Source organism: Setaria viridis, chromosome 1 (assembly GCF_005286985.2).
Source record: "Setaria viridis chromosome 1, Setaria_viridis_v4.0, whole genome shotgun sequence".
NCBI classification, from domain to species: Eukaryota; Viridiplantae; Streptophyta; class Magnoliopsida; order Poales; family Poaceae; genus Setaria; species Setaria viridis.
In genome coordinates, this window is record NC_048263.2 from 34,672,456 (window position 1) to 34,697,748 (window position 25,293).

Genomic DNA, 25,293 nt, shown 5'->3' on the forward strand with positions numbered 1-25,293 from the left:
GGGGAGTGCGGGCTGTTCGAGCGCGTCGGCAGGGGGAGGCTCCCGGGGCAGCAGGCGCCCGACCTGGACGAGGACGTCGAGATCAAGGAGCCCGGGTGGATGCGGGCGCTCAGGTACAAGTGCCCCGCCTGCGGCGCCAAGCGCACCAAGGTGAGCAGAGACGCTTCTTCTTGTTGCTTGCTACACATCAGCTTAGGGGCATGTTGATGAAGCTATCAGTTGCTTTGGTTTTGGATTAACAAGCGGGCGCCAACAACCTTCTGGTGTGCCGGTCGTGCCAGACACGGTACTGCGCGCTGTGCTGAAGAGGGTCTGGGAGGTCTCCCAGCACTACGGGCCATGGGGTGATTGCCAGCAGCGCAGCTGAATGCGGTAGCACCCAGCTTCAGTTCAAACTGCAGCAGAACAGAGACTTTCCTCATCAGCTACTTGCCAACCCAAGCAGAGATATGTTGAAAGGGAGAAACAGTGAACATGCATTGTTCATCCAAGGATGTAGTATCGGCTCTTAGCTCGCTCAGTTTATTGTATATTTACAGGTTTCCGTGGTAGTTTAAACAGAAATTGCTCGTCAGTAGTTCCTTAAGACAGCCCCAGTTATAAACCTATGGTTCAGTACAGCCTCGGCAGTTGGCCGCTTGCGGTAATCCGGATCAAGCATTGCCTGTCAGAATATAAATTAGAGTTAGCATCTTTGCTGAAGATGTGTATCCTGGACCAAAGCTCATAACTGAATCAGAAGATTCCTAGCTGCCCACTGCAATACCGTGCATGATGTGCAGGTGCAGCAGTAAACTGCATAAGTTTCATGAATAGATAAGGTTTGACTTTAGCAATTAACATGATGAAGGCAAACCTGGAGCAACTCCCAGCCAGCACCATCCCCCAAATCTAGAAAATTTACGGCTTCCGACAACCGGTCATCTGCCAGACAATACCTACAAGAATTGCAAAGGTAGATAAGCATGTGTTGAATCTGAATATAATGACTGGTCACCATGTTGAGAAAATCAGCAACAATGAGCTTATTCACTGAACATGCTTTTTTGCCTAATAAAAAAATAATTGCTAGGACTAAGCAAAGGGAAGTTTTATTTTGTGTCAACAACTCGTACTCTCTTGCCGCATAAATGTCAAGCCGGAAAGTGCTCTCCAAAAGTCTCTGCACCATCAATCAATATTATGATAAGCGTCTAGTTGGAAAATAGGAAGCAATACGCCTCTTACATGAAACATGAAGTTAAGACATATCCTCAATCACCTGCAAGGAAATGCCATCCATAATGCCTGCTTCACAAAATGGAATAAATGCCATGTATGCAATAAGCAGCCCGGCTCCATAACTGTTTTGTCAAGTACACGCAAATGTAAGTGATCGTTTTTGTTGAAGTAAAAGAAAAGGAATACTTGCATGTCATCAGCTATTCCAAAGGCTCGCTTCTCCAAAGGAGTTGATGCTCCTGCAGCAGATGCTCGGCGCCACAGTCCGTCTGACAATGCTCCAGCACCAACAGATGAATACCTTCATTGTCCAAAGTATTTCTTAGATATATCCTCACTGATATTAAACAAAGGTAGGAAGGGGATGAAAATATACCCAATATCTACAGAAAATGCCAAATCTCGCAGCCTTGGAACTAGATAGGGTCCCTCTTTCTCCATTACAGTACTATATAGGACAGAAAATTACATTAATCTATAAGTCAATCGAACATAGGCACTACAATGTGGAATGGAAGGTAAGACAAGTACACATCGTACTTGAGAACAACAGAAGAAGGCCCAAGGCTTTGATGCAGTCTATCATGATTGTGCATGTGGACAAGGCCACTCATAGCTCCATTAAGCAGCTTAAGAACAAAGTATCTCCTTAGCTCCAATTTGTATGCTCGACTGAAAGGGTTCCAAAATGGCATGTCTCCAGATTGCTCTTTCAGTTGCCTCTCACTGGTTATTTTCGCATAGTCTGCAGCACTATATCTCCCATCATCACGGAAGGCTAGCCACTGTAGTAAAGCTATGTCAGTCTCGCACACAACAAAGTTTGCCATATGTCGGGGAATCCGAGCACAAAAAATTTCTATAGTACTAAACCTGTTCTCCAGTTGCTGTCTCAAAGGCCCCTAAAAGAAACTGAATGTTGTCACATATGTCACTAGCATCACTCTGCAAATAGAAGACAACGGGAATTTTTGTGTGTGTGTGAATAACATGTCTAAAATAATCATTCATGCTTGTGGTTTCTGTTATCAGTCTATGATTTACCTAACCTGAAGAAAAGCATGAGTCCTTAGCTCATTCAGTGCCATCAAATCAGCTTCAGAAGCACCAGCACGGGCTCCAGGGTATACCTTTGTTTCAAATCCTATGTCTTAGCATGTATAAGACGGTCAATATATTCATATATCTATGGTAGAGAAAGGTGCCTTAATAAATCGCAACCAAATTAAAAGGCTAGAAGTATATGTCCTGCTACAAATAATCATTTGAATGGTCTGTTGCACAAATTTTCAAGGAAAGGCATTCTGCTGACGTACTGTTTTCGGCTGATTACTACAAAATGCTGTGTGACTAAACTTAGCAAAGTGACAATTCTAAGCACACCTTAAATACAGCCTGTGTTCCCCTCAATGGGCCTTGAACAACCCTACCCTCGTAAAGTCTGGAAAACAGGCCATGATAAATAAATAATGAGTAAGGAGTATAAATTTACTGCATTAAAAAAATTCAGTATGTAAGTTCCTTGCCAAGAAAAAAAAAACAGCACATCAGTTGGAAGGGAATGACCTAATCGTCACTTCTCCTTCTCCAACGTCTTGGACCCTCAATCGTTCAATCTCTTCTGCTGAATATCCGAGACCAAGATCTTGAATACCAGCAACATTTGAAGGCTCACCAAATTGAGAAGATGAGTAGCTGAATCACGTGGGAGGAAGTTAGAAAACCTTCATACCATTTATTTTTTTACACTAATCTTATAATTTTTTAATCGAATCAGGCCCTTCATTTATGCTACAGAAAAATGGCAATTTGCACTAATATACAGATGCAGGGCTAAAACATCTGATGGTTCTTTCAAGAGGTCTCTGAATAACATATATGCAACATCAAGACATCATGTAGAACAAAAATATGTGGAAAGTATTCTCTATTTAGTTAAGAGAATCCAACTTATGTGGAAATTAGTAACCAACCACCAAGGAATCATCGAAGAGTATATACTATTGATATGATAAACAATAGTGTCCAAACATTTCTCTGAATTGGTTATCCCTTGGTAGTTTCCTAACATAACCAGAAAAAAAAATCCCAAGGATGCCGACTCATTTCAAAAGAAATAATAGGAAGGTGAAACTAGGGGCACAACAATGGTGAATAATGCCATTAATCATCACTCCAAGATCCCAACTTTACTCCCATGTCGAAGGGATTTCAAGCGGCCTAATCAGTCTAAAGCAACTGCTAGAACACTGCGAATGTTCGAACCAATCCCATACACAAGACACTACACAACCAGCTCCAACTTCCGAATGAAATCAGAATGCAACCGCACCGTCCGATCGTAGTTCTCGAATAAAACCAAAATGGAACCAGAATCAAGCAAGAGTCAGAAAAGCTGACCTTGTAATATTCATGAAGCCATAGCCACCCAGGAACCTGCCCACCTCGAAGTAAGCGGGGTTGGTCATGAGCGCCGCCGAAACCGGCTTCAGCGACCCTCGGCGAGGCCGCCGGCGCCACCCGCCGGGTTCCGGCGAGGCGAGGAACCGCGCAGGCAGGGCTTTCAGCATCGTGACCGGCGGACTGACAGTCTGAAGTGTGTTTTGGGATAGGCATCAGAAGCCACTCTCAGCCACAGAATGACTGCAATTTCTGCTCTTTTTCTTTTTTTTTTGAAGCGGCAATTTCTACTCTTTTTCTGTTTTCTCCCAGAAAATAGCCATTCGTTTTCTCGTTCTCGTTTTACTATTTAAAATAGAGAGAGATTTTAGAGTGATTGAAAAAAAATGAGAACTTGTGAATTTTTTTTAAAAAAACTAGAATTTGTATATACACCGTGTCCACTGTTTTTTTTTTGGTTACGGACTCACCATTACGAGATATGTTATTAATTGTCAATATGCTATGCATAACTTTGAAAAAAAAAAATCCTCTGAGGCCCAACATGTTTTTGGAGCTAAAAAACTGGTGACAGGAAGCTTACAAAATCGAAACCTTTGAAATATGACAAGTAACGTAGCACAAACTGGGTGATTGTGTCTAGTTTTCATATCAGATTTACCACTCAATGAGTTAAACCATTTTTTGTTTGTTTGTTTCAGTAAAGCAATAGTGGAAGTCTATTCTGAGCTGCTGTGGAGCTGACAGCCTAACACCCCCACCCTCCCCGTAATCCCTGCAGTTTCCGTTACGCCTCGGAGCCTCAGAGGAGAGATACTTCCATGCATTACGGGCAAGTGGTCGGTTAGTCCGTTACACCGCTCGCCTAATTTATCACTCTCCTCTCACCACCTCTCAGGACTCGCGGTAAACGCAAACTAGCAGCTACAAGCTACTCTCCTCCCTGTCTTCCTCTCCTCTAATCCATTGCGAGTTGAGACTAGCAGCCCTCGAGGGATTCACACACCAGGCACAAGAACTGACCTTGCCTTTGGCAATGGCAATGGCAATGGCGAAGCTGCGAGAGCGCAGGCAGCTCAGCCTGTCCGTCGTGCCGCCGGCGTTGCCACCGCCGATCACGTACCAGGAACACCCGTTCGGCGGTATGGACACCACGCCGCCCGGCTCGTCCGGCCCGGTCATCGAAAGCGTCGCGGAGCTCGAGAAGGTGGGCGTCCTCGGCCACGGCGCGGATGGAACGGTCTACAGGGCGCGGAGCTCGCGATCAAGGCGCTGCGCGTGCGCGACGGCGGCGGCGCCGCGCTCCGCGAGGCCGACGTGCACCTCCGCGTGGCCGCCGCGGCGCCCGACAACCCGCACGTCGTCCGCCTCCACGGCGTCTTCCCTGGGGCCGCCTGCGGTGACGAGTTCCTGTGCCTCGTCCTCGAGTACGTCGTCAACGGCTCCCTCGGCGACGTGCTCCGGCGGTGCGGCCGCCTCCCGGAGCACGCCATCGCGGGCGTTGCGCGGTGCGTGCTCCGCGACCTGCGCCACCTGCACCGGCTCGGCATCGTGCACGGCGACGTGAAGCCGTCCAACCTCCTCGTCGGCCGCCACGGCGAGGTCAAGATCGCCGACTTCGCCGCCAGCCACCACGTCTCCGCTGCCGGCCGCGCGCACAGCGAGCCGGCCGCCATGGGGACGTGCGCGTACATGAGCCCGGAGAGGCTAGACCCCGAAGGTTTCGGCGCGGGCCCGCCGTCGGCCGCTGCCGACTTCTCCAGCGATGTGTGGGCCCTTGGAGTTGTCCTACTAGAATGCCACATGGGCAGATTCCCGCTTGTGGCGGCCGGGGAGAGGCCGGACTGGGAGGCGCTGGTTGTTGCCGTGTGCTTCGGCGGCGCGCCGGAGGTGCCCGTGGCGGCGACGCCGGAGTTCAGGAGCTTCGTGCGGCGGTGCCTGGAGAAGGACTGGCGGAGGAGGCCCACCGTGGAGGAGCTTCTTGGTCATCCCTTCGTCTCGGGAAGTCCGGCTTTCTGCGCCACCAAGGAGTGGCTTACCAACTTCGATGAAGAACTGACAATCGTGCGGAAAGGATTCACTTAATACTAAACCAACAGTTGGAGTGAAGACGAAAATAAAGTCACAATGATTACCGAAGATGCAAATCCAGCTGCAAATCACGAGGGGCAAGAGAACGTCATCAGGATTTGGAAACAAGAGGCGGCCGATTTCCATGGCGGTCGATCAGCTGCAAATTGAGCCAAAACCGATCAGATCCGTCTGTGGCGCACTGGTGCCTGCTGAAGAAAGTAGTGATTTTGTAAGTAAATTTTTGGGGATTTTCAGCTGCTGGCGAGAATAATAGGTCAGTTTCGGCCTCAGGTAACTGTACTAGACCTGCCAATGGTTGTTTCTAGGTACCAACAGAGACATCGCCAATGGGTGTTTCCAGGTACCAACAGAGACATCAAGACGACATTACAAGATCTGATGAACAGTTGATGAAGTGACTCGAATTATTTTTTGATGGAATGAATGTGCACTGTACAATTTGCATGCTTACAATACAAAGTAGCAATAAACTTCTTCAAAAGAGAAAAAGTCAAAGAAAAACTTTTTTAAACGAATACACAAAAGTCCGAAAACCACAATAAATTGGCGGCATTTGTATGGGCCTTTAACAACATTCGGTGCAATACCAATTTATTTTATGATGGGCTTCGCCTTATGGACCTTCCTTCCACCAATGAATAATGAATGCACCTTGTTGTGACTTGTATGTACGTAAGTCTTCGCCCAGGCCCAAATATGAAATTGTGCTAAAAATCCTTGTCGTAAAACTGTCTTGACCCAGGCGCAGAGTCAACTAGTAGTGGTTGACCACGGAGCACTTCTCCCTGATCTCACCCTCTTGGCCGGTGAGTACCTCGATGGCGCCCATCTTGACCATCGCCGCGGCGAACTTTGCCTCCCACGCCTGCCCAACGGCGGCGTGGAACGCGACGAGCCCCGCGGTCCAGGGGCTGTCGAGCAGCGCCTGGTCGGAGGTGAAGGGCACCTTGTGCGCCAGCACGTTCTTGAAGTACTGGTTGTCGAGGCCGGCCGGCGTCACCGGGTCCAGGGGCACCGTCGTGGGGTAGTCCATGTTGCTCATCGACGGCGGGCACCGCCGTTTCAGGTCCGCCGCGTACGCCGGGTCGAGCTCCGGGTCCGTCCGCCCCGGCTCGCCCTGGAAGTTGTACAGCCGATCCGTGACCGACGAGCAGTGGGACCGGCCGATGCTGTGCGCACCGGAGAGCGTGACCATGTCGTCGGCCGAGAGCCCCTTGCGCCTGAAGTTCTCGACGAGCTCCCCGACGGTGAAGGTCGGGAACGGCACGTTGCCGTCCAGCACCTCGCCCTCGACGGACACGCGGCCGTCGCGGCGGCCGGAGGGGACGCGGTAGTCGATGCCGCCGGCGAGCGCGGCCCCGTCGCGCGCCGCGAAGGCGACGATGTCGGCGCAGGACACGGTGCGCGGGCAGTGCGCCTCCACGATGGCCTTGGCCTCGTCGATGACCTCGAACCCGCGCAGGCTCGGGTTGTTGGCCGTCGAGTCCCGCTCCGCCTTTTGCCACGGCGTCGACTCGAGCAGGATCGACGCGTCGCAGCCCCTGACGAAGCAGTCGTGGAAGTGCATCCTGATGAGGCCGGCGGCGAGGCCGGGGTCCCTGGCGACGGCGCGGCGGACGGCGTTGCGCACGATGTCCTCGGCCTGCGGGCACGAGTGCTCGTAGAACCCGACCTGCAGGGGCGGGGACGCGCGCGCCACCGCGGAGGCCGCCAGCACGGCCCATGCAAACAGTAGCCACGGCTTCATCATGCTTTCGTTGCGGTTGCTACCAACCCACGGTCACTGGATTGATCTCGACGGCAACAAGCTCGATCAATGCTAGCTTCCAACACTGCAGCTCCTAACCTAGCTCGCAGACGTTGATGAGCTAGTCAGCTTCTGAGCTGAGCTGGAACAGGAGAGGTGAGGAGTGGTGATGGGTTGATGATCAGTGGGATCGTATCTATACATGTGCATCTCTAAACATCGCGACGAATAATCGGTGCTGTTAGCATCATCAGCAGTTGGGAAAATGCGAGTGTTTTACTACGATCATGTCGTGCCGAGTCAATAAGAGACCCGATCCAAGCAGTGGGTAGTCGGCCTCTCCACCAACCCGGCCACCACCAGGCCAATCACAGGCCTAGTCACCCAACAAGCAAGCGCGTGCTCGCACTACGCATGCATAGACCTCGTCGACCTTGCATTGGTTCAAATCAACATTTCCCGTTGTTCTGCGGATCTCGAGGAGCAATGAACGGTGCTTGATTGGACCCTGATTGATCATGGACAGATTTATGTCAGAGGTAGCAAGTAAATGTCAGAGGCAGTGGTAGAAATCGATGGATCCGTGCATCGCCACCTCGCCAGCCGGATCCCGCTGGATCGACGAACTGGTAATAAGAGTGGGGGCCGACGACAATGCAAGTTTGCAACATACGCTGTACATGATCATACATGTCACAATCCACCTGACGTTTGCTCAAACTTTTGGAACTGCGAGGACCTCTTTATACAAAACCTGTGTGGAAGACCGAAGCCTACTTGCGAAAAAAAGTTGTTTTGTTAAATAAAGTGTGGGTTCATGAGCTTTTGACATGGTCGATGGGGCGCGTGGTGCCGAGGTGTGCGTTCAGACATTGTTAGAGTAGAGCATGGCGGACTTTTCCATTTTTCTTTCGTTTTTTTCGTTCTGCCTGTGCTCAATCGAGTACTCTCAAACGGCATAAGAAGAGTCTGCAGTTTGATTAGTTAGGGGTGTTTGGGAGAAGGGGACTAAATTTTAGTCCTCGTCACATCAAATGTTTGGACACTAATTAGGAGTATTAAATCTAGACTAATTACAAAACTAATTACACAACCCCTAGGCTAAATCGCGAGACGAATCTATTAAGCCTAATTAATCCATAATTTGACAATGTGGTGCTACAGTAACCATTCGTTAATGATGGATTAATTAGGCTCAATAAATTCGTCTCGTGATTTAGCCTAGGGGTTCTGCTATTAGTTTTGTAATAGCTCATATTTAGTCCTCCTAATTAACACCCGAACATCGGATGTGACACAGCTAAAGTCACCCTCCTACTCGTTTAGGTATGAGCTAATCAACCTGCTTTTACGTGCACGATTGAACTCGTGAGCTCAGGCTTATTGAACCCGGAGAGTATGCACATTTTTTTTAAAAAAAAACTGTGGACAGGATTACTGAAGATACTAGTTTGTTGTCCAAAATCTAAATCGTTCTTCATCATCATTCTATAAATATTTAAATGTCAATTGGCAGGGCCGCCGTGCAGACGCATATGATGTCTACTCCCATTTAAAAGATGGAAAGCTAATGCTCTTCCCAAGTGCAATGGAGGCTATGAGCTTAGCTGCTTAGGCCACATGGCCCATATGTATTCTTGATCGACCGTAGAGTCCAGCTACTATTCAATCGTTAGTTACGTTGCAGACGGGGCCTGTGGTGGGTGATCCCGCGATTTCGAGACGTTGTTAGGCCCAGCACGTTTTGCAAAGAAGGCCCATAAGGCCTTGTGGATTTCTCTCTACTAGCCCATTAATATATATTGGCCCGTAAAAGCATGTCCAATCAATAACTGTTGGTTTTTTTAAACGAGAGCCAAAGTGCAAAACAAAATAAAGCTACGTACAACTGCACACTCACATCCCGGCTAGCGCCCGGGGAAAAGGAAACGGGGCGTCACTATGTACCATTACGTACGCCTCACGAACTCAATGAACCCCTCTAGGTGCTTAGCCCCTGCCGCCACCCATGTACTTGCCTCCTCTTTTATCTTGGCTACTATGGATTGTTCCTGGTGTTGGAAAATCCGTGCATTGCGCTCCTTCCATATCTCCCACAGCACTAGGATGATTAGTGTTCTCAATCCTTTCTTATCGACGACCTGCACGCCCGCTAAAGTTGACCACCAGTCGTGTAGCGTGTCATGCGGAATCCAACGGTTTGGATCCATGTCTTCACACCTTGTCCATGTACTCAGTTGAGTCCAAATGCTCCTCGTGAAGCTGCATTCAGTGAATAGGTGTATTCAGGTCTCCTGAGTTGCGTCGCAAAAAACACAACGTGGATTACTCGGCCATCCCTGATGCGCCAACTGATCCGCCATCCAGATTCTATCCTGAATGGCCAGCCAGCTGAAGAACTTACACTTTGGTGGCGCCCACGGTTTCCATATGAGTGCCTCGAAATTAGTCATCATGGACCCAAATAACTGCACTTGGTATGCTGATTGCATGTTGTATCGCCCATCTGCTGTCAACTTCCACAGGATGGTGTCCTGGACTCCCAACCTGAGTTGTACTCGGCTCGCCGCCATCCATAGTCGGTGGTACTCTATGAAGTGTGTCACCGAGAGACCATGAAGTAGGAGGTCTAAGTCAGGGATCCAAGCATCATCAGTGAGAGCATCGTGCAGTGATTTGTTCTTTCTTCTTGAGATGTTAAATAGGTTCGACGCCATGTCTCTTGGCCTTTGGCCATCTATCCATCCACTGTCCCAGAACGATATTTTGTTGCCTTCACCAATTGTTAAAATCGTGGCTACCGTGAAGAGCTTACAGTCAGCTTGCATGCAGGGGACATCACAATCATCCCAAAGTGTACCCTCGTTAATTCACTGCTGCCATAGCCAATGTAAACATAGAGCCCTGGAGAATTTCGCCATATGCAACACTCCTAGACCGCCTCCTTTCTTGTGCCTGGCTGATTGGGTCCAATTGACTTTGCATTTTCTGTCGGTTAAGTTTTCATTGTTGGCCCAAAGAAATTTCTTCCTCTTAGCATCAATAATCTTCATGATCTCCTTTGGTGCATTTAGAGCTGTGAGAAGATAAATTGGTTGGGCGGTTAGTACCGATTTGACAAGTGTCAATCTTTCAGCTGTTGTCATATTTCTAGCGCTCCAACTGCTCAGTTTCCCAATTGCCTTGTCCATTAATGGCTGAAAGTGCATCGCCTTTAACCGTGTCGTAGAGAGCAGTAGACCCAGGTATTTGATAGGGAAGGTGCCATGCTTTGCTGGGAGGTTTTGCAGCACTTCGGTTAGCTCTATTCCTCGACAACGAATGGGCAGCGCTGTTGATTTTTGGAAGTTTGATTTGAGCCTCGTCGTCTCGCCAAACATATTTAGGATGTTTACAAGTGCATCTATCTCCTCCTTTCTAGGCACAATGAACAATGCCGCATCACCTGCGTACATTGATATCCTACATGAGGGGCCACGTCCTCGCAGCTTAGAGAGGATACCCATATCTGTTGCCAATTCAAGTAGCCTCTGCAGTGGGTCAATTGCTATGATGAAGAGGAGCGGCAAGAGGGGGTCACCTTGTCTTAGACCCCTACCATGCTTTAGTGGTTGATTTGGGACCCCATTTAGGAAGACTCTGGAGGTGGATGTCGATAGTAACGCCGCGATCCAGTCACGCCAACGCGTCGGGAAACCAAGGTGTTGCATGAGGGTTAGTAGATAATCCCATCCAACTGAGTTGAATGCCTTTGCAGTGTCCAATTTAAGGAATATTGCTGGCACTTTGTTGCGATGATAGTGCCTGGCCGTGTTGCGCACCAACATAAAATTATCGTGTATGATTCTCTTCTTGATGAATGCACTCTAGCATTTGGAAACAATTGAGTTCATATGCGGTTGAAGCCTTAGTGCCAATGCTTTAGTGATGATTTTGATGAAGGAATGAATCAGGCTTATGGGCCTGAAATCCTGGACGGTGTCAGCCCCCTCTTTCTTTGGCAACAATACGATGTTTGCTGAATTTATACGCCCTAGGCTGTTGCAACAAAGTGAATAAAAAGCATTTGCCGCCACCATTACATCTTGCTTAATTATCTCCCAGCATGACTTAAAAAGAGGCACCCAGTGTACCCGTCCGGTTCTGGAGCTCTATCACTCATCAATTTGTCGATGGCTCTTTTGATTTCCTCCTCTGAGAAAGGTGAATCTAGAGAGGACAGGTCATGGGTGTTGATTCGCAGGTTGCCCCAATTGAAATCAGCCTGTCTCAACTGTGGATGTTGCATGGTGCTATTGAAGAAGTTATGGATCTCGGTTGCTTTTTCATCATGTGTGCATGCCCATTCTAAGCCCTTTTTTAATCTGCGAATGAAGTTTTTTCGGCGCCTGGAGTTGATAGGCGGTGGAAAAAACATGCGTTCGCATCTCCCAGTTTTAGGTTGTTCATTCTGCTTGCTTGGTTTTTCCGCGCTCATTCGATGGCGGCGAGACCCAATGCTCTAGTCTTTAAGAAGCTACGAAGAAGGCGTTCTTCATTGGATAGTGCATGCTGCTCTTGCGTTATGTTCAATCTTAGAATAATCTCTAGGGCCATGAAAATTTGCATTCTAGCATGAGGTATGAGACGGTTTGACCACTCCCGTAAAGCGATGGCCATATCATGCAGTTTGTGATATAATCTGTGGAAAGGCTCAGCATGTGTTGTTGGTTCATTCCATGCTTGGGCGACTGTATCCTTAAATCCTGGAAGTTTAGTCCAAATTTTTTTGAATTTGAACGATTTTGGATGTCTTGGGCCACTCTGGTTGGACAACAATAGTGGACAATGGTCGGATAGGGAAGTGGATAGGGCTTGCAGTGTATGTTTGGTGAATGCCTATTCCCATTGCTCATTGGCGAATACTCTATCGAGTTTAACAAGAGTGGGATTTCTTCTCTCATTGCTCCACGTGAACTTTCTATTTTGGAGGTGAATCTCGCGTAGATCACAGGCGTCCAAGGTGTCTCTAAACATGGTCACGTGGCTGCAGTTTAGTCTAGTGTTGTTCTTGTCGCTCGCTTTGTAGATGAGGTTAAAATCACCTAGAATTAGCCATTGGGAGTTGTTTCCTGGCTTTAGAGATTACAACTCGGCGAGGAACTCTGCTTTCCTGCTAGCTCTGGTCGGGCCATAAACAACCGATAGGACGAAGCTATTTGACGTTTCTTGCATTTTAACTGTTGCCGTGATATGGTGTTGTCCTATCACCACGTCTGACAACTCAACGTGGTTGGTGTTCCATAGGAGGAGAATGCTTCCCCATGTGCCACTGATGCCCCCTGTTGGCTTATACATGTAGCTATCGAGCCGATGTCCTCCCAAATACGCGACTGTGAATTGGTTAATTTTGCTTAGTTTAGTTTTTTGGAGGCAGGCGATGTGGCACAAAGTTGTTGAGATTGTCTCTCAGACGGTGTCTCGTCTTACTCTCCTGTTTAGCCCCCTCATGTTCCAGTATAGAATTTCAATGTTCGTTTGCATCATTGACAGCTCCTGGCGGTAAGGCAAGTGCAGTTCAGCAGTGAGAGCGGCGTGGCCCAGGGACACAGGAACTCCCCCTGCCCCCTCAGCAGTAAGTCACACAGATGCAGAAACTCACCCTGCCTCCTCAGCAGGAAATCACACAGGTGCAACTGGGAGAAAAACTGATGGAAAGACGATACAATAGTTGTAGCGCAGTCTTGACAGTGCCGTGACATTAAGGTTACAACCCAATTGAACAAGTGGTCTCTGATGAACTGAATGAAATTGCGGTGATGCCGTGCACTGCACCAAAGTTCTGGAAGTGCTAATAACATTACAAAATAGAGACTCTAGTCAACGCAGTTGCATTGCAGCTAAGTGGCCACCTGGACCTGTGCCTGCATTGCATTGACAGCTTCCTGGATATCATCAATGGCATCTCCAACCACCGGCGCCATTGCTTCATCTAGGCCTTCAGTGTGTGCTTCTTCTAGGTTGAATGCCGCCGTGAGCACCACAATCACCTCTTGAGGGAGGGGTCCCTGAAACATCACAAGGTACTCCTGCAGGGCAGCCTCGACGAGCTGCAGATCATCATTCAATAGACCAAGCTTACGACACAAATTATGCTACGCGCGTTGAATGGTTGGCATCGGCCGACGAGTAGAAAGCCGTGCACTGCGATGTACTGATGACATGTCGAAGACTCGTCGTGGGCGGCGGCGCTTGGCTGAACCCTCTTGCGCCGGTGGGATCAGGTGATGCAGGGGTTGCTCGTCGTCCTGAAGGAGTGGCTCCAGCCCAGTGAAGAGAGTCGCAATGAGCATGTCGTCGCTCTAGCAACTCAGTGTCGCAGGAGCAGGCACCGTGGCCACGTTGCTGATGGAGTCATCAGTTTGGTCTTCTGGTGGCATGTCGTCTGTGTCAACTAGCAGCATCTGTGAATCACAGGACAAGTGAGGGGAGCTCTGGACTGGCAAAGTGCAGAGGTCAGATAGCATGGGCGGCGGGGACTGGAGGAGAAGCGGCTCTTGGCTTAGCCTGGTAGCTTGCACCTGGAGATATTTCAGAGCATCATCAACCTCCTGGATGGAGATGACTTCAGCAGCCAACTGAGTAGGTTGCTCAGGTGGGATGGCTTCCAGGATGCGTGCAAACGCGTCCGCAACCTTGACCATTGGTGGCTCCTTCTGCTTTGGCTTGGACTAACGATCTTTGGACTAGGCTTCAGTCCCCTGATGGGGAAGCTGGAGCCTATCCGCCAGAGCCGGCGCCTTGTCGATGTAGTCAAGGAGGAGATCGTGCAGGGGTGGGAGCTCTGTGGCCGCCAGTCCCTGTTGCCGGCGCAGGTAGTTCCTGGCCGCCTCTTGGAGCGTGGATGTCAGCTCTCAACCGAGCCTGGCAATGGTGACTTGCACCGTCGCCGATGAAGAGAGAATGAGGAACACACACGAGAGTGGATGAACAAGTCGAAGCTCAATGAACACAAGTGTATCACCTGATTTGTGCCGCTCAGAATCAGTAGCTTTTCTGTTCTTTTTCTCTGTCTTTTATTATGCAAAGCAACAGCTAAACATGCAGCGGTTCTCGCGTCGTTCAGTTCCACGATCACCACAACGGGCGCGAGCTATCCTCGGCACCCCGATCCTATCTTCACGGCCACCACAAGACTCGGCGCTCGTGAGATGCTAGACCGAAGTAGAAACATGCAGACTCTAACAAACTAACTGACTCGTGCACAGCTTAACTAACAAAGCTCCCCCTAAACTGTGCACTAGTGTTTAAGCTTCACAAGGCCCAACTTGTCGCGAAGTTCACAGAACCGTTCTCGCGGCAACGCCTTGGTCAAGATGTCCGCCAGCTGCTCAGATGTGCTAACAGACATAACACACACCCTGCCTTCCTCTACGCACTCGCGAATGAAGTGATATCTCGTGTCAATGTGCTTAGAACGATCATGAAAGACAGGATTTTTACTTAGTTGTATGGTGGATTGGCTGTCAATGTAGATCTTCGTCGCACTCTCCCTCTTCTTCTACAGCTTAGACCAGAGGCGCGACAGCCAAACTCCTTGACAGGCAGCAGTAGTCCCTGCAATGTACTCTGCCTCACAAGAGGAGAGGGCCACGACCTTCTGCTTTTGGCTCTGCCAAGTGATGACATTTTTCCCCAGGAAGAAGAGGACGCCGGTGGTGCTCTTGCGCGTGTCAATGTCCCCGGCATGATCGCTGTCGCTGAATCCGACGAGTTCCACGTCCTTCTCCTTCCTTGTGTAGTGGCAGCCGTAGTCTATGGTGCCCGCGATGTAGCGCAGTACCCTTCTGATAGCTGCCATGTGCTCGGGGGTTGGATGCTCCATGAATCGACTGAGGTAGCCCACCGAGAACCCCAGATCAGGCCTGGTATTCACCAGGTAGCGTAGTGCTCCCACGATGCTCCTGTAAGCCGTGGGATCAACTGCTGGTGCGGTGCTGTTTTTGCTCAGTTTTAGACGCGACTCCATGGGGATGTGACTGGCGTTACACCCTGCCAGCCCGGCGTCCTGGACAAGCTTGGCCGCGTACGCTCTCTGGCTCAGCGTGATGCCATCCGCTCCTTGGTTCACCTGCGGACCAAGGTAGTAGTGGAGGAGGCCCAGATCGCTCATCTGAAACTTGTTCTTCATCTGGACCTTGAAGTGCTCGATGTCGCCCGTGCTGCCGCCAGTGATGATGAGGTCATCCACATACACTCCTACGACAAGGCGGCGTGCGCCCTCGCCGCGTAGGTACACGGCGTGCTCAGAGTTGCTGCGACCAAACCCGAGCTGGAGTAGGGTACTGTCCAGCTTCGAGTACCAGGCCCGCGGCGCTTGCCGGAGCCCGTACAGTGCCTTCACAAGCCGCAGTACCTTGTTCTCGTGTCCTTTCAGGACGAAGCCCGGCGGCTGCTCGACGAAGACCTCCTCCACTAGCCGATTTCACGTCCATGTGGTGGACCGGCCAACTTTCATTTGCCGCGTGTGCCAGGAGTAGTCGGACTGACTCCAAGCGAGCCATCGGCGCATACACCTCGTCAAAATCGATCCCTTGGCGCTGCACATACCCCTTTGCGATCAGCCGGGCCTTGTACTTGGAGATGGTCCCGGCCGCGTCCTTCTTCGCTTTGTAGACCCACTTGAGGCCTATGGGCTTCACCTCCGGCGGACGCTCTGTGAGCTCCCACGTGCCGTTTACCTCCATCGCCGTCATCTCGTCGAGCATGGCGAGGTGCCAGTTCTCATGTTGAACGGCCTCAGCATAGCTTGTGGGCTCGACGTCGCTTGCCAGCAGCAGGTGCTCAGCCACCTCGCGCTGCGCCGGGCCAGGCGGTGATGATGGGCCCAGCAGGTTGTCGAGCCGATGAAACCGGAGTGGTGCGTCCTCGTCGTGGTCCACGTCGAGGTCCTCCTCATTGATGGTGGGTGGCGTCGCGAACTCTAGAGCATCTCCTGGTGGGTGTTCACCGGCTCCCCCGACATCGAGCACCGGAGTGGAGGGCGACGCCATTCGGGTGTCGTACGATGCAGATGGGGATGGGGTTCCTGGCGATGTCGAGGTGGAGCGCGGCGTGGTCGTCGTGGTGCTGGTGGCCGTAGCACTTGGTTGCACCTGCACTTCAAACTCTGAGTCAATTCTGAAGTTCGGTTCGGCGTCGTTGAGCTCCCCGTTCCAGCTCCAGTGTGCTGCCTCATCAAAGATGACGTCGCGACTCACGTGAACATGGCGTGTGCTCGGATCGAACACCCTGTACGCCGCGGAGCCAGGCTCATACCCGACAAAAATGGTCTTGCGGCTCCTGTCATCAAGTTTCTTTTGGTTCGGGGCAGTGACCTTCATGTGCGCGATGCACCCGAAGGTGCGAAGATGCTGAACTCTCGGTTCGCTCCTGGTCCAGAGTTGGTACGGAGTCTTGCCGCCACTGCCTTTGGAGGACACCCGGTTAAGAAGATAGACAGCCGTGGTGACGGCCTCTCCCCAGAACACGCCGGGCAGGTCCTTGGCCTTCATCATGCTCCGGGCGGTGCTCACCAGCGTCTGATTCCTCCTCTCCACCACGCCATTCTGTTGGGGTGAATATGGCGCGGTGAGCTCACGGTGCATTCCCAACTCGGCGTAGTACTTCTCGAAGTCACCAGCCAACAATTCTCCTCCGCGGTCCGTGCGCAGAGCGCGCACGAGCTTGCCTGTCTTCCGCTCCGCAGCAGCCTGGATCTGCTTGATTACCGTGGGCGCGCCATCCTTGGAGGGGAGCAATGCTATCCACATGTACCTTGAATAGTCATCGACGAGGAGGAGGAAGTAGTGGTTGCCACTCGGCGTTGGTGGCGTGATGGGGCCGCACAGGTCGTCGTGCAGTAGCTGGAGCACCTCGGTGGAGCGTCGGAGCGCGCGCTATGGAAACGGCGTCCGACGGTGTTTGCCGGCGAGGCACGCGTCGTAAAGCTGGTCAACGTGCTCCAGCTACGGCATCCCTCGTACAAGGTCTTCACGCCCCATCTTCCTCAATGCCCCGAAGTTGACGTGCCCGAAACGAGCGTGCCAGAGCCATGCATCCTCCTTGGCGTGCGCGGCGAGGCACACCGGCCGCGCGATGTCGACGTCGAGGATGTAGAGCTGGCTCGGGCTCCTCGGGACCTTGGCAAGGAGGCGTCGCTCCTCGTCACGGATCCTCATCACTCCTTTGTCTACCAGCACCTTGAATCCCGCTTCATCGAGTTGGCCGATGCTGATGATGTTCGCTGTGAGCCTGGGGATGAAGTAGGTGTTGGCGAGGGCGCGATGTTCGCCATTCTTGCACGCGAAGAGGATTGTTCCGCGCCCCTCGATCTTGACGATGGAGCCATCACCGAAACGGACGGTCCCGACGATGCCGGTGTCGAGGTCGGAAAAGGCACTGCGCACGCCGGTCATGTGGTTGGTGGCGCCCGTGTCCAGGACCCATCGCTTCGGGTCCCGGTCCTCCTTCCCATGGAGGGCGGCGAAGACCTTCGCCTCCACGAGCTCGACGTGATTCCCCACGGCGGCCGGCGCAGCATCGATGGAGACATGCGACGATGGCGGAGTGAAAGAGGGGAAATTTGGATCTAATGGGCGCCTCACCTCGGTGGCGTCAGCAATGTACATGAGTGTGGGCTCGTCATCTTCAGCTAGGTGGGCCTGGGCCGCTTCATCCCGTTTCTTCTTGCGACATTCTTTAGCCCAGTGGCCCTTTTTGCCGCAATATTTGCAGTTGTCGTCGTCGCCGGACTGGGCCGCATTGCCTCCGGCCCGCAGTTCGCCTCCACCGCCGGAACCACGCCCGTGGCCGCGGCCTCTGTTCTTGGCCTTTCCTCGCCCGCCGGAGCTGGAGCCACCTCTCCCGCCGGCGTCCTGCTTGTACTGCTCAAGCCACTGCTCCTTTGTGAGCAGCAGCTAGCCAGAGGCGTTCTTCGTCGGCGCAGGCGGGTCGTCGTCGCTCCCGGCCTTGAGGCGGCCGGTCACCTCCTCGACGGTCAGCTCGTCGATGTTTAGCAGCATCTCGATGGACACCACCAGCTGCTTGAAGTGGGGACGCGCCACCCTGAGGTACTTCCTCACCACCTTCTCCTCCGGTTCGGGATCGCCGAGGATGGCGAGGCGCTGGACGAGGTTTGAAAGGTGTAGCGCGAAATCCTCCACGGACTCGCCATCCCGGAAGGAAATCTGCTCGTACTCTGCCCGTAGCGCCTGGGCAGTGGACTTGCGCACTCGGTCGTCGCCGATGCGCATGGTCCGAATGGCCTCCCATGCTGCCTTGGCCGACTCCTTGTTCGTCAGGGTTGGATGCATCTCCACGGGTACGCCGGAGCAGATGGCTTCCAGCGTAGTGCGATCTTCATGCCACTCCACGGCACCATTCTCGACGATGTCCCACAAGCAGCGCGCCTCCAACTTGAGCTTCATCATGGAGGACCACGAATCATAGTTCGTCTTGGTGAGTTGCGGCTAGTTGCCGCTGCCACCACCGTCACGGATGACACGCTCAACGATGACCTCGCGGGGCCGTCGTGACTCTGCTCGCCGGCCACGACGTCCACGACCTCGGCGTGATGGTGATCGACTCGGAGGAGGTGAACAGCTCGGCGACGGGGTGCATTGCGGAGCCTTGTCCTTGCCGGAGCCATCACCCTGCTCCACCATCTTCTTCGGATCCGGCGGCGGCGTCGCGCCGGTGGGCTGCCTTGGCGCCCTGGAACGTCCTCGCGGGGGCGATGTCATGGCTGACGTGGGCGGTCCCTCTCGACGTGGCTCTGATGCCAATTGTCAGCTCTCAATCGAGCCTGGCAATGGTGACTTGCACCGTCGCCGATGAAGAGAGAATGAGGAACACACACGAGAGTGGATGAACAAGTCGAAGCTCAATGAACACAAGTGTATCACCTGATTTGTGCCGCTCAGAATCAGTAGCTTTTCTGTTCTTTTTCTCTGTCTTTTATTATGCAAAGCAACAGCTAAACATGCAGTAGTTCTCGCGTCGTTCAGTTCCACGATCACCACAACGGGCGCGAGCTATCCTCGGCACCCCGATCCTATCTTCACGGCCACCACAAGACTCGGCGCTCGTGAGATGCTAGACCGAAGTAGAAACATGCAGACTCTAACAAACTAACTGACTCGTGCACAGCTTAACTAACAGTGGATGCTTGATTAGCAAATAGAAACTGAAGCTCGATCACCTGTTTGTCGCGGAGGGCACCGAGTTGAGGCAGTTGATGCGGTGGGCTGGTGTTGAGGCTGTTGCTGTCGTTCAGGCGGTTGCACCTGTCGTGTCTGCTCCCTCCCGCCCAGCTGAAGCGCCTGGGCAAGCGCTCCCTCTCGCGGTAGGTGTCTCCGCCTGCATGCTTCTGCGTGTCCTGGCCATGGTGAGAGCGTTCACCATGGCCGTGACTATCGCGGTCGTCGTCGTCCTCCTTGCGCCGGTGCCACGCGTTGCCTTGGCCCGGGTGGTTGTTGTTGTAGCCCCAGCGCCGGTCGCATTCATCTCTGCCTCCGCGTCGACGATCGTCCTACGTCGCGTTGTTCTGACCAGGTCGCTGCTGGTCAGAACGCGGCGGCGAGGGCTGGCGCGCGGCATGTTCCACGGCCCGGCATGGCACGGTCTCCTCGTCGATGCAGCCAAGGTGCCATGGCGGGAGGCGGCGGATCGTTGGCGTGCAGGAGGTCCTGTTTTCGAGGTTGACCGAAGCCAACGTGTAGTCCTGGATCTCCTCCAGGTGGATGATGATGCAATGCTTCACTCCTCGCTGCTAGTGCTCTGGTGGCGTCTAGGACACCAACACAGACTCCACCCTGGCGTTGCGCGCCCGGCCGGTGAAGGTCAGCCAGACACACTAGGGGATTGTGCTTGGATTCGCCATCCACGCCTACAGGTTGATGGTCTTCGTCTCCTCCGGCTGGTCCAGGTTTGTGTCGATGGCTTCCAGGGCGCAGTAGCTGCCGATGAGGCGTTCCGCAATGTCAGCTCTCCACGGAACAGCAGCGTCGCTCCCTCTGCATCACGGAGGCTCCTCCATTTGGTGAAGTGAACCTCAACGCCGGCGCCTGTTGCTTTGCCTTTTTGGAGTGCCGTTGTGCAGAGATGTGCATGCTTGAACTTGATTAGGAAAGCTTCAAGAAAGTGGTGCGAGACGGTCACCTCTCCATGGCATAGGTTGAAGTCCTCCCTGATGGCCTTTCTCGATGTCCCGTGGCTGCATTGGTTCAGGACCATGCACCGCCTAGGTGACAGCCGTCGTCGCGTCCCACTCCCGCAAGTCGGCGTCGATGTCGCCCGTGGACTGGATGAGACAATCCACCTGTCCCGGCCGCGTCGCAGGCTCGCTGAGTCTTGACATTGTCATTGATGTAGTAGGCAGCGGTGGGGGAGGAGGAATTTGACGGGTCGTCGGTCTTGGACTGTTGGCACGCTCCGGAGGACGGCTAGCCCGCCGGCGCGCGAATGAAGGGTCCCTCAGCGTACGGTGCTTGCTTCTGCAGTTGCGCGCACGGTGGCCTAAGCGATGGCAGAGGAAGCAGCGTACTAGATCCCGGTACACGGCGGCGCGGTGGTTGGCGGCCAGGCAGATGAAGCAGCGGCCGTCGGTGATGTCGCGGAAGGCACGAGACCCGGAGCTGCCTGGTGCTGGGGGCAAGAGTGGTGCTGTGGGCGAAGAGGGTGCGGCATAGCTCTGTTTGCATTGGGGCGTTGCGTGAGGCTTGAATGCTTCTCCTTCCTCCACCAGTACGACGTCCTGACCGTCTTCCATCCTGCATCGTGGGGGGAGTTAAGGCGTCCGCCTTGCGCCGCGCGCCCGTCACCTCAGCCGCGGCTTGACTGGTGAGGGGGACGGTGGTTGAATAGAGGTGACCTACAACGGGAGGGGGAGTAACTGCTCCGAGGGGACATAGTAAAGGCGGAGCTCCCCCTCCGAGACCGCCGTGCCTGGCGCGAATCCTCGTCGGTGGATCCTCTGAGGACCTGGGCGTATGTGCGGCGTGCCGAGGGAGAGCAGCCCCGGCCTCCTTCCAACGGGATCTGCGGAGCACTCACCTGGATCTTTGTGTTGACCTTGGGCCTGGCGCGCGGTTGCAGTGCGGCCGGATCTGCGATTGGCTTGGGCGATGGGGTGGGGGCGGCCGGCGTGACCGGCCAGGCGGCTGCGGAGTTCCTGGATTCGGCATGGGGGCGGCGGAGGAGTCTGGTTGCGGTGGTGGGGGCGTTGTCGCCGGGAGCGGAGCGCGTGGGGGCATGGCTGGGATGTCTACCCTGTGATAGATTCGATTCCTGCAAATAACTGTTTTTGTGTTCTTCTAAAAGAAACTGAAGAAAGCCTGTGCATCAGCGTGGTAAAATGTCAGGCTGCGTGCGGTTGCATTGTGTCTAGGCTATGGCTATGGCTGTGGTTCATTTGGCTAAGGTTAGCATCATACTCAATAATTTATTGTGGTTGATGTAGAGTAATCATGTTGATGTCTTGTGCTGGCATGTAACATCTGAGTGAGCAACTCATCATCACTGACCGGCATGGAGCTTAACAAACCTCTTATAATTTTCAAAAAATTGTCCGGAATTCCAGATATAAGATATGAACCCCTACGTTTCCAGTTCTCTGATTAGGTAACCTACCTCGGCACTTCGCTATCATCGAGTAACATGTGATTTCCTTTCACAGTCCTAAGGTAGACGTAACATTGCAAAAGAAGAAACAAAAACAGATATGCAATCTTATATAAAGAAAAACCAAAGAGCGAAAACAATGGCAAATGAAAAAGAGAGGAGAGATAAAAAAAAGGTTACATCGCATTATCAAAAGCAAAAGCGTTCCAAAGCATAATCAGAGCCCGGTGATGATTCACAAAAGGCATCATCATACATGGTCGGTAGTGGTAGGAGTAGGACTCTTTTGGATGATCAAGAGCTTACATCACGATGACGACATGCTACATGCACGCTGCACAAACCAAGCAACACAGATGGCGTACAGCACTTCTCGTTGCCTCCTTCAGCACCGGAGCGCCGTGTTCCATACCAATCAAACCTTAATTAGCTACATCTGCGTTAAGCTGTTAAAAGAGGACTTGTTTTTTCACTACTACTTGGCCTCTTCCTTGGACGGATTTGCCCTTTTGTATGTGCATTCTAATTGACCTAGGGATAGTGGGATACTTGCCACCTCATCAAACAGATGGCTCCCGGGTTTGCATCGAACATCTCCAAGCTGTTCGTTGCTCTTGTAGCCGTTGCTGGTGGTAGTGTACCAATTGATCATGTCCGTCCGATCAGATCTTTCCGTGTTCTGAATTCTGATGCTCATAGCAGAACTGCAGATGATGGCTCGAGTTCCACATCTAGCAATTCAGTTTCAGCATTGGAGGGCCCGGTCTGGAAGTAGGTGGAGACTGGGTCCCTCTCAGAGTCGACCAGTGGGCCCAAGCCCGTATGGTCCTGAGGACCCCCTACTGGGCCCCACAGGCCTAGCTCCTTCTCCAAATTCTCCAACCACCAATCGTCGTTCGCGGCCTCCTCCCCTGCTACGCTGGTGGTGCTGATGGCGGCGCCCGTACATGGGGCTGTTGCATCGCCATGGCGCGCGCCCGAGGCGTCGGCGCACTCGCCGTCGATGATGCTCCAGATATCCGGCTCGATGTCGATCACCGGCAGCTCGATCAGCTCCTCCACGCCGCGGCCGATGCACGTCGTCAGGGACGACGAGGAGCACGACGACGACAGCATTGGCTGCGCCGCCGTGGGCGCGTCCACCAGCATGTCGGAGACGTCGATGTCCTCTAGTTGGAGGGGGGGCACGTCGACCGCGTCGGGCTCCTTGCTCGTGCCGCACTGGTCGCCGGAGTCGCTGCCCCCGGAGCTGTTGTTGGTCGTCGTCGAGGAGGACGCCGAAGACGAAGCGGTGACTGGCGTGCCGGCGTCGTTACCGCTCGCCGCTCCGCCGTTACTGGTCGCGCCAGCCTTTTGCTGCTCCCGCAGCGCCACCTTCTTCTTCAGGTGCGTGTTCCACACGTTCTTGATCTCGTTGTCCGTCCTCCCCGGCAGGCACGCCGCGATCTTAGACCACCTGAACAGATCAAATTTGTTCAAAACATCACAACCAATGATGGAGTTGAAAACTCGAATCCCTTATGCGACGAGCTAATGATGGACAGTTTAACGCTTACTTGTTCCCGAGCATGCCGTGCAGCCTTATGATGGTCTCCTCCTCCTCGACGGTGAAGTTGCCGCGCTTCAGGTCGGGCCGCAGGTAGTTGATCCACCTCAGCCTGCAGCTCTTCCCGCACCGCAGCAAACCTATCCAAGCAAGCCAAGGAAATTCGATCAGCAAAAACGCTACGAAACACACTGCAATCCTCTCCTCTGCCTCCTGCAACTCGCCATGCACATTTTGCAGTGCCCAGCTAGTAGTACACAGTAGCTACCTGCTTGCTTGGGTAGCGCGCGCCAGTTGGCGTGGCCGTGCTTCTTGATGTAGGCCATGAGGCGCATGTCCTCCTGCGGCGTCCACGAGCCCCGGTTGAGCCCCACCTTGGCGCAGCACGGCGCTCGCCCTCGCCCCATGCCGATCTCTCCCTGTGTTCGCCGAAGCTGTGACCACTCCCGGGGTACTGGCTGGATGATGCAGAGAGCAGTGAGCACGGCTCGGGGAGGGGAAGGGTGGTGGTATATATGTGCACGCGGCTGAGGTGGGCAGCAGCTAGCGCTCCCCTCCGGCAGTGACGCGGCGGTGACAGGTGACAGACCCAGCAGTTGCCTTGCCCGCCCCTGCCTCTTCTACCTGTAAGAATGCGCTTACCAAACCCCTGTCCCAGGAAAGCAACGCCCTGTGGAGAGCTTTGGGAGAGAAGGCCGTTCGTGTGGCTCAGATTTCTCAAGCCAGGGCCTGCGGACTGTTGTTAATCAGGACATGGCCTCATTTTTTGGGGGCTAGCAGGCCTGGTGATCCTACACGTGTACGAGCTAAGGTCTAAGGATAATCTTAAGCTGCTAATGCTTGTAAAAGAAAATGGTGTGGGACTTTTTGGAGTAGTTGAAATTTTTTTAAAGTGCTTGCCTTTTTTCTGTACTGGATTGCAGTGTATATTCAAGTATATCCTTTGCTATTTGTATTTGGAGCTCTATTTGTTAATTTAAAATTTAGTGCCTTTTTCAGTAGTCTAAACGAATTCATATTATCTAAACCATTAATCTGATTCTGATTGCATCAGGTACATATGTTAATCTGAACTTGCGATCCACTAGTATAAGTTAACTTATATTAAGAAAGGAAAAGGAAAGGTCAGTTCATGGAATGGTGAGGCCTGTAATACGTAACATCAACCGTCTAATATTATTCTCAATGTTGCCACAGCTGTTAACCTGTAAGATCAGGTCTGGTTAACTCGGAAGGGTGGCGAACGGGCCTGAAAAAACTTTACTACAACTTATACTCTTATAAGCGAGACTATCTTAAAAAAACTTAGAAGGGTGCTCATCAACTGATAAAGATCTGGGCAATATTTGGCTGAAATATCATGCCGCATGATCTCGTGGGGCCTGTGGCTATCTAACTCCATTTTTCTTCTGCTTTTCTTTTTCGAGCAGTTGAGTCTCTAATGTGCATTTGAGTAGAACATTTAAAATAGGGCGTGATACCCTGTTTAGGTGCCTCATAATTTTTTTGGGCTTCCTTTAGGAACATGGATGCTTTAGTATACTCGCAAAGTAATTTTATTAATCACATCAAACCTAAATCAAAGGGAACTGTGCTCACATAACAGTACTTATGAAGCTAGGTCTGTTTGCTTGAAAATATATCC

At 52.5% G+C, this 25,293-nt stretch overlaps 5 protein-coding genes across 6 annotated transcripts; 1 reads left to right on the top strand and 4 right to left on the bottom strand.

Annotated features, from left to right (window-relative positions):
• Positions 1-452: 452 nt before the first annotated feature.
• Positions 453-3,845, bottom strand: LOC117833845 (serine/threonine-protein kinase/endoribonuclease IRE1). 2 transcript variants are annotated; one of them, XM_034713443.2, is made up of 12 exons: positions 3,622-3,845; positions 2,788-2,916; positions 2,605-2,662; positions 2,271-2,351; positions 2,095-2,166; positions 1,762-2,006; positions 1,598-1,669; positions 1,412-1,522; positions 1,262-1,343; positions 1,116-1,162; positions 857-938; positions 453-664 (listed from the first exon to the last, which is right to left on the bottom strand). In XM_034713443.2, exons 1-12 carry the CDS (start codon positions 3,789-3,791, stop codon positions 572-574), a joined length of 1,242 nt encoding a protein of 413 aa, XP_034569334.1. In that variant the 5' UTR covers positions 3,792-3,845; the 3' UTR covers positions 453-571. The 2 variants fall into 2 exon arrangements, with proteins under 2 accessions (XP_034569334.1, XP_034569341.1); XM_034713450.1 differs by lacking the exons at positions 2,095-2,166; positions 2,271-2,351.
• Positions 3,846-4,555: 710 nt separating this feature from the next.
• LOC117856185 (mitogen-activated protein kinase kinase 10) lies at positions 4,556-5,858 on the top strand. Its single transcript, XM_072294645.1, is given in 2 exon segments — positions 4,556-4,886; positions 4,889-5,858. Coding segments are annotated over 2 exon segments (1,047 nt in total). The 5' UTR covers positions 4,556-4,657; the 3' UTR covers positions 5,707-5,858.
• Positions 5,859-6,094: 236 nt separating this feature from the next.
• On the bottom strand, positions 6,095-7,800 carry LOC117861838 (peroxidase 5). The gene has a single exon (XM_034745372.2). It carries the CDS (start codon positions 7,463-7,465, stop codon positions 6,470-6,472), a length of 996 nt encoding a protein of 331 aa, XP_034601263.1. The 5' UTR covers positions 7,466-7,800; the 3' UTR covers positions 6,095-6,469.
• A 9,648-nt stretch (positions 7,801-17,448) lies between these two features.
• LOC140221690 (uncharacterized) lies at positions 17,449-18,912 on the bottom strand. The gene is made up of 2 exons (XM_072291428.1): positions 18,469-18,912; positions 17,449-18,366 (listed from the first exon to the last, which is right to left on the bottom strand). Exons 1-2 carry the CDS (start codon positions 18,910-18,912, stop codon positions 17,449-17,451), a joined length of 1,362 nt encoding a protein of 453 aa, XP_072147529.1.
• A 3,355-nt stretch (positions 18,913-22,267) lies between these two features.
• On the bottom strand, positions 22,268-24,327 carry LOC117845429 (myb-related protein Zm1). The gene is made up of 3 exons (XM_034726478.2): positions 23,917-24,327; positions 23,659-23,788; positions 22,268-23,558 (listed from the first exon to the last, which is right to left on the bottom strand). Exons 1-3 carry the CDS (start codon positions 24,053-24,055, stop codon positions 22,796-22,798), a joined length of 1,032 nt encoding a protein of 343 aa, XP_034582369.1. The 5' UTR covers positions 24,056-24,327; the 3' UTR covers positions 22,268-22,795.
• Positions 24,328-25,293: the final 966 nt, after the last annotated feature.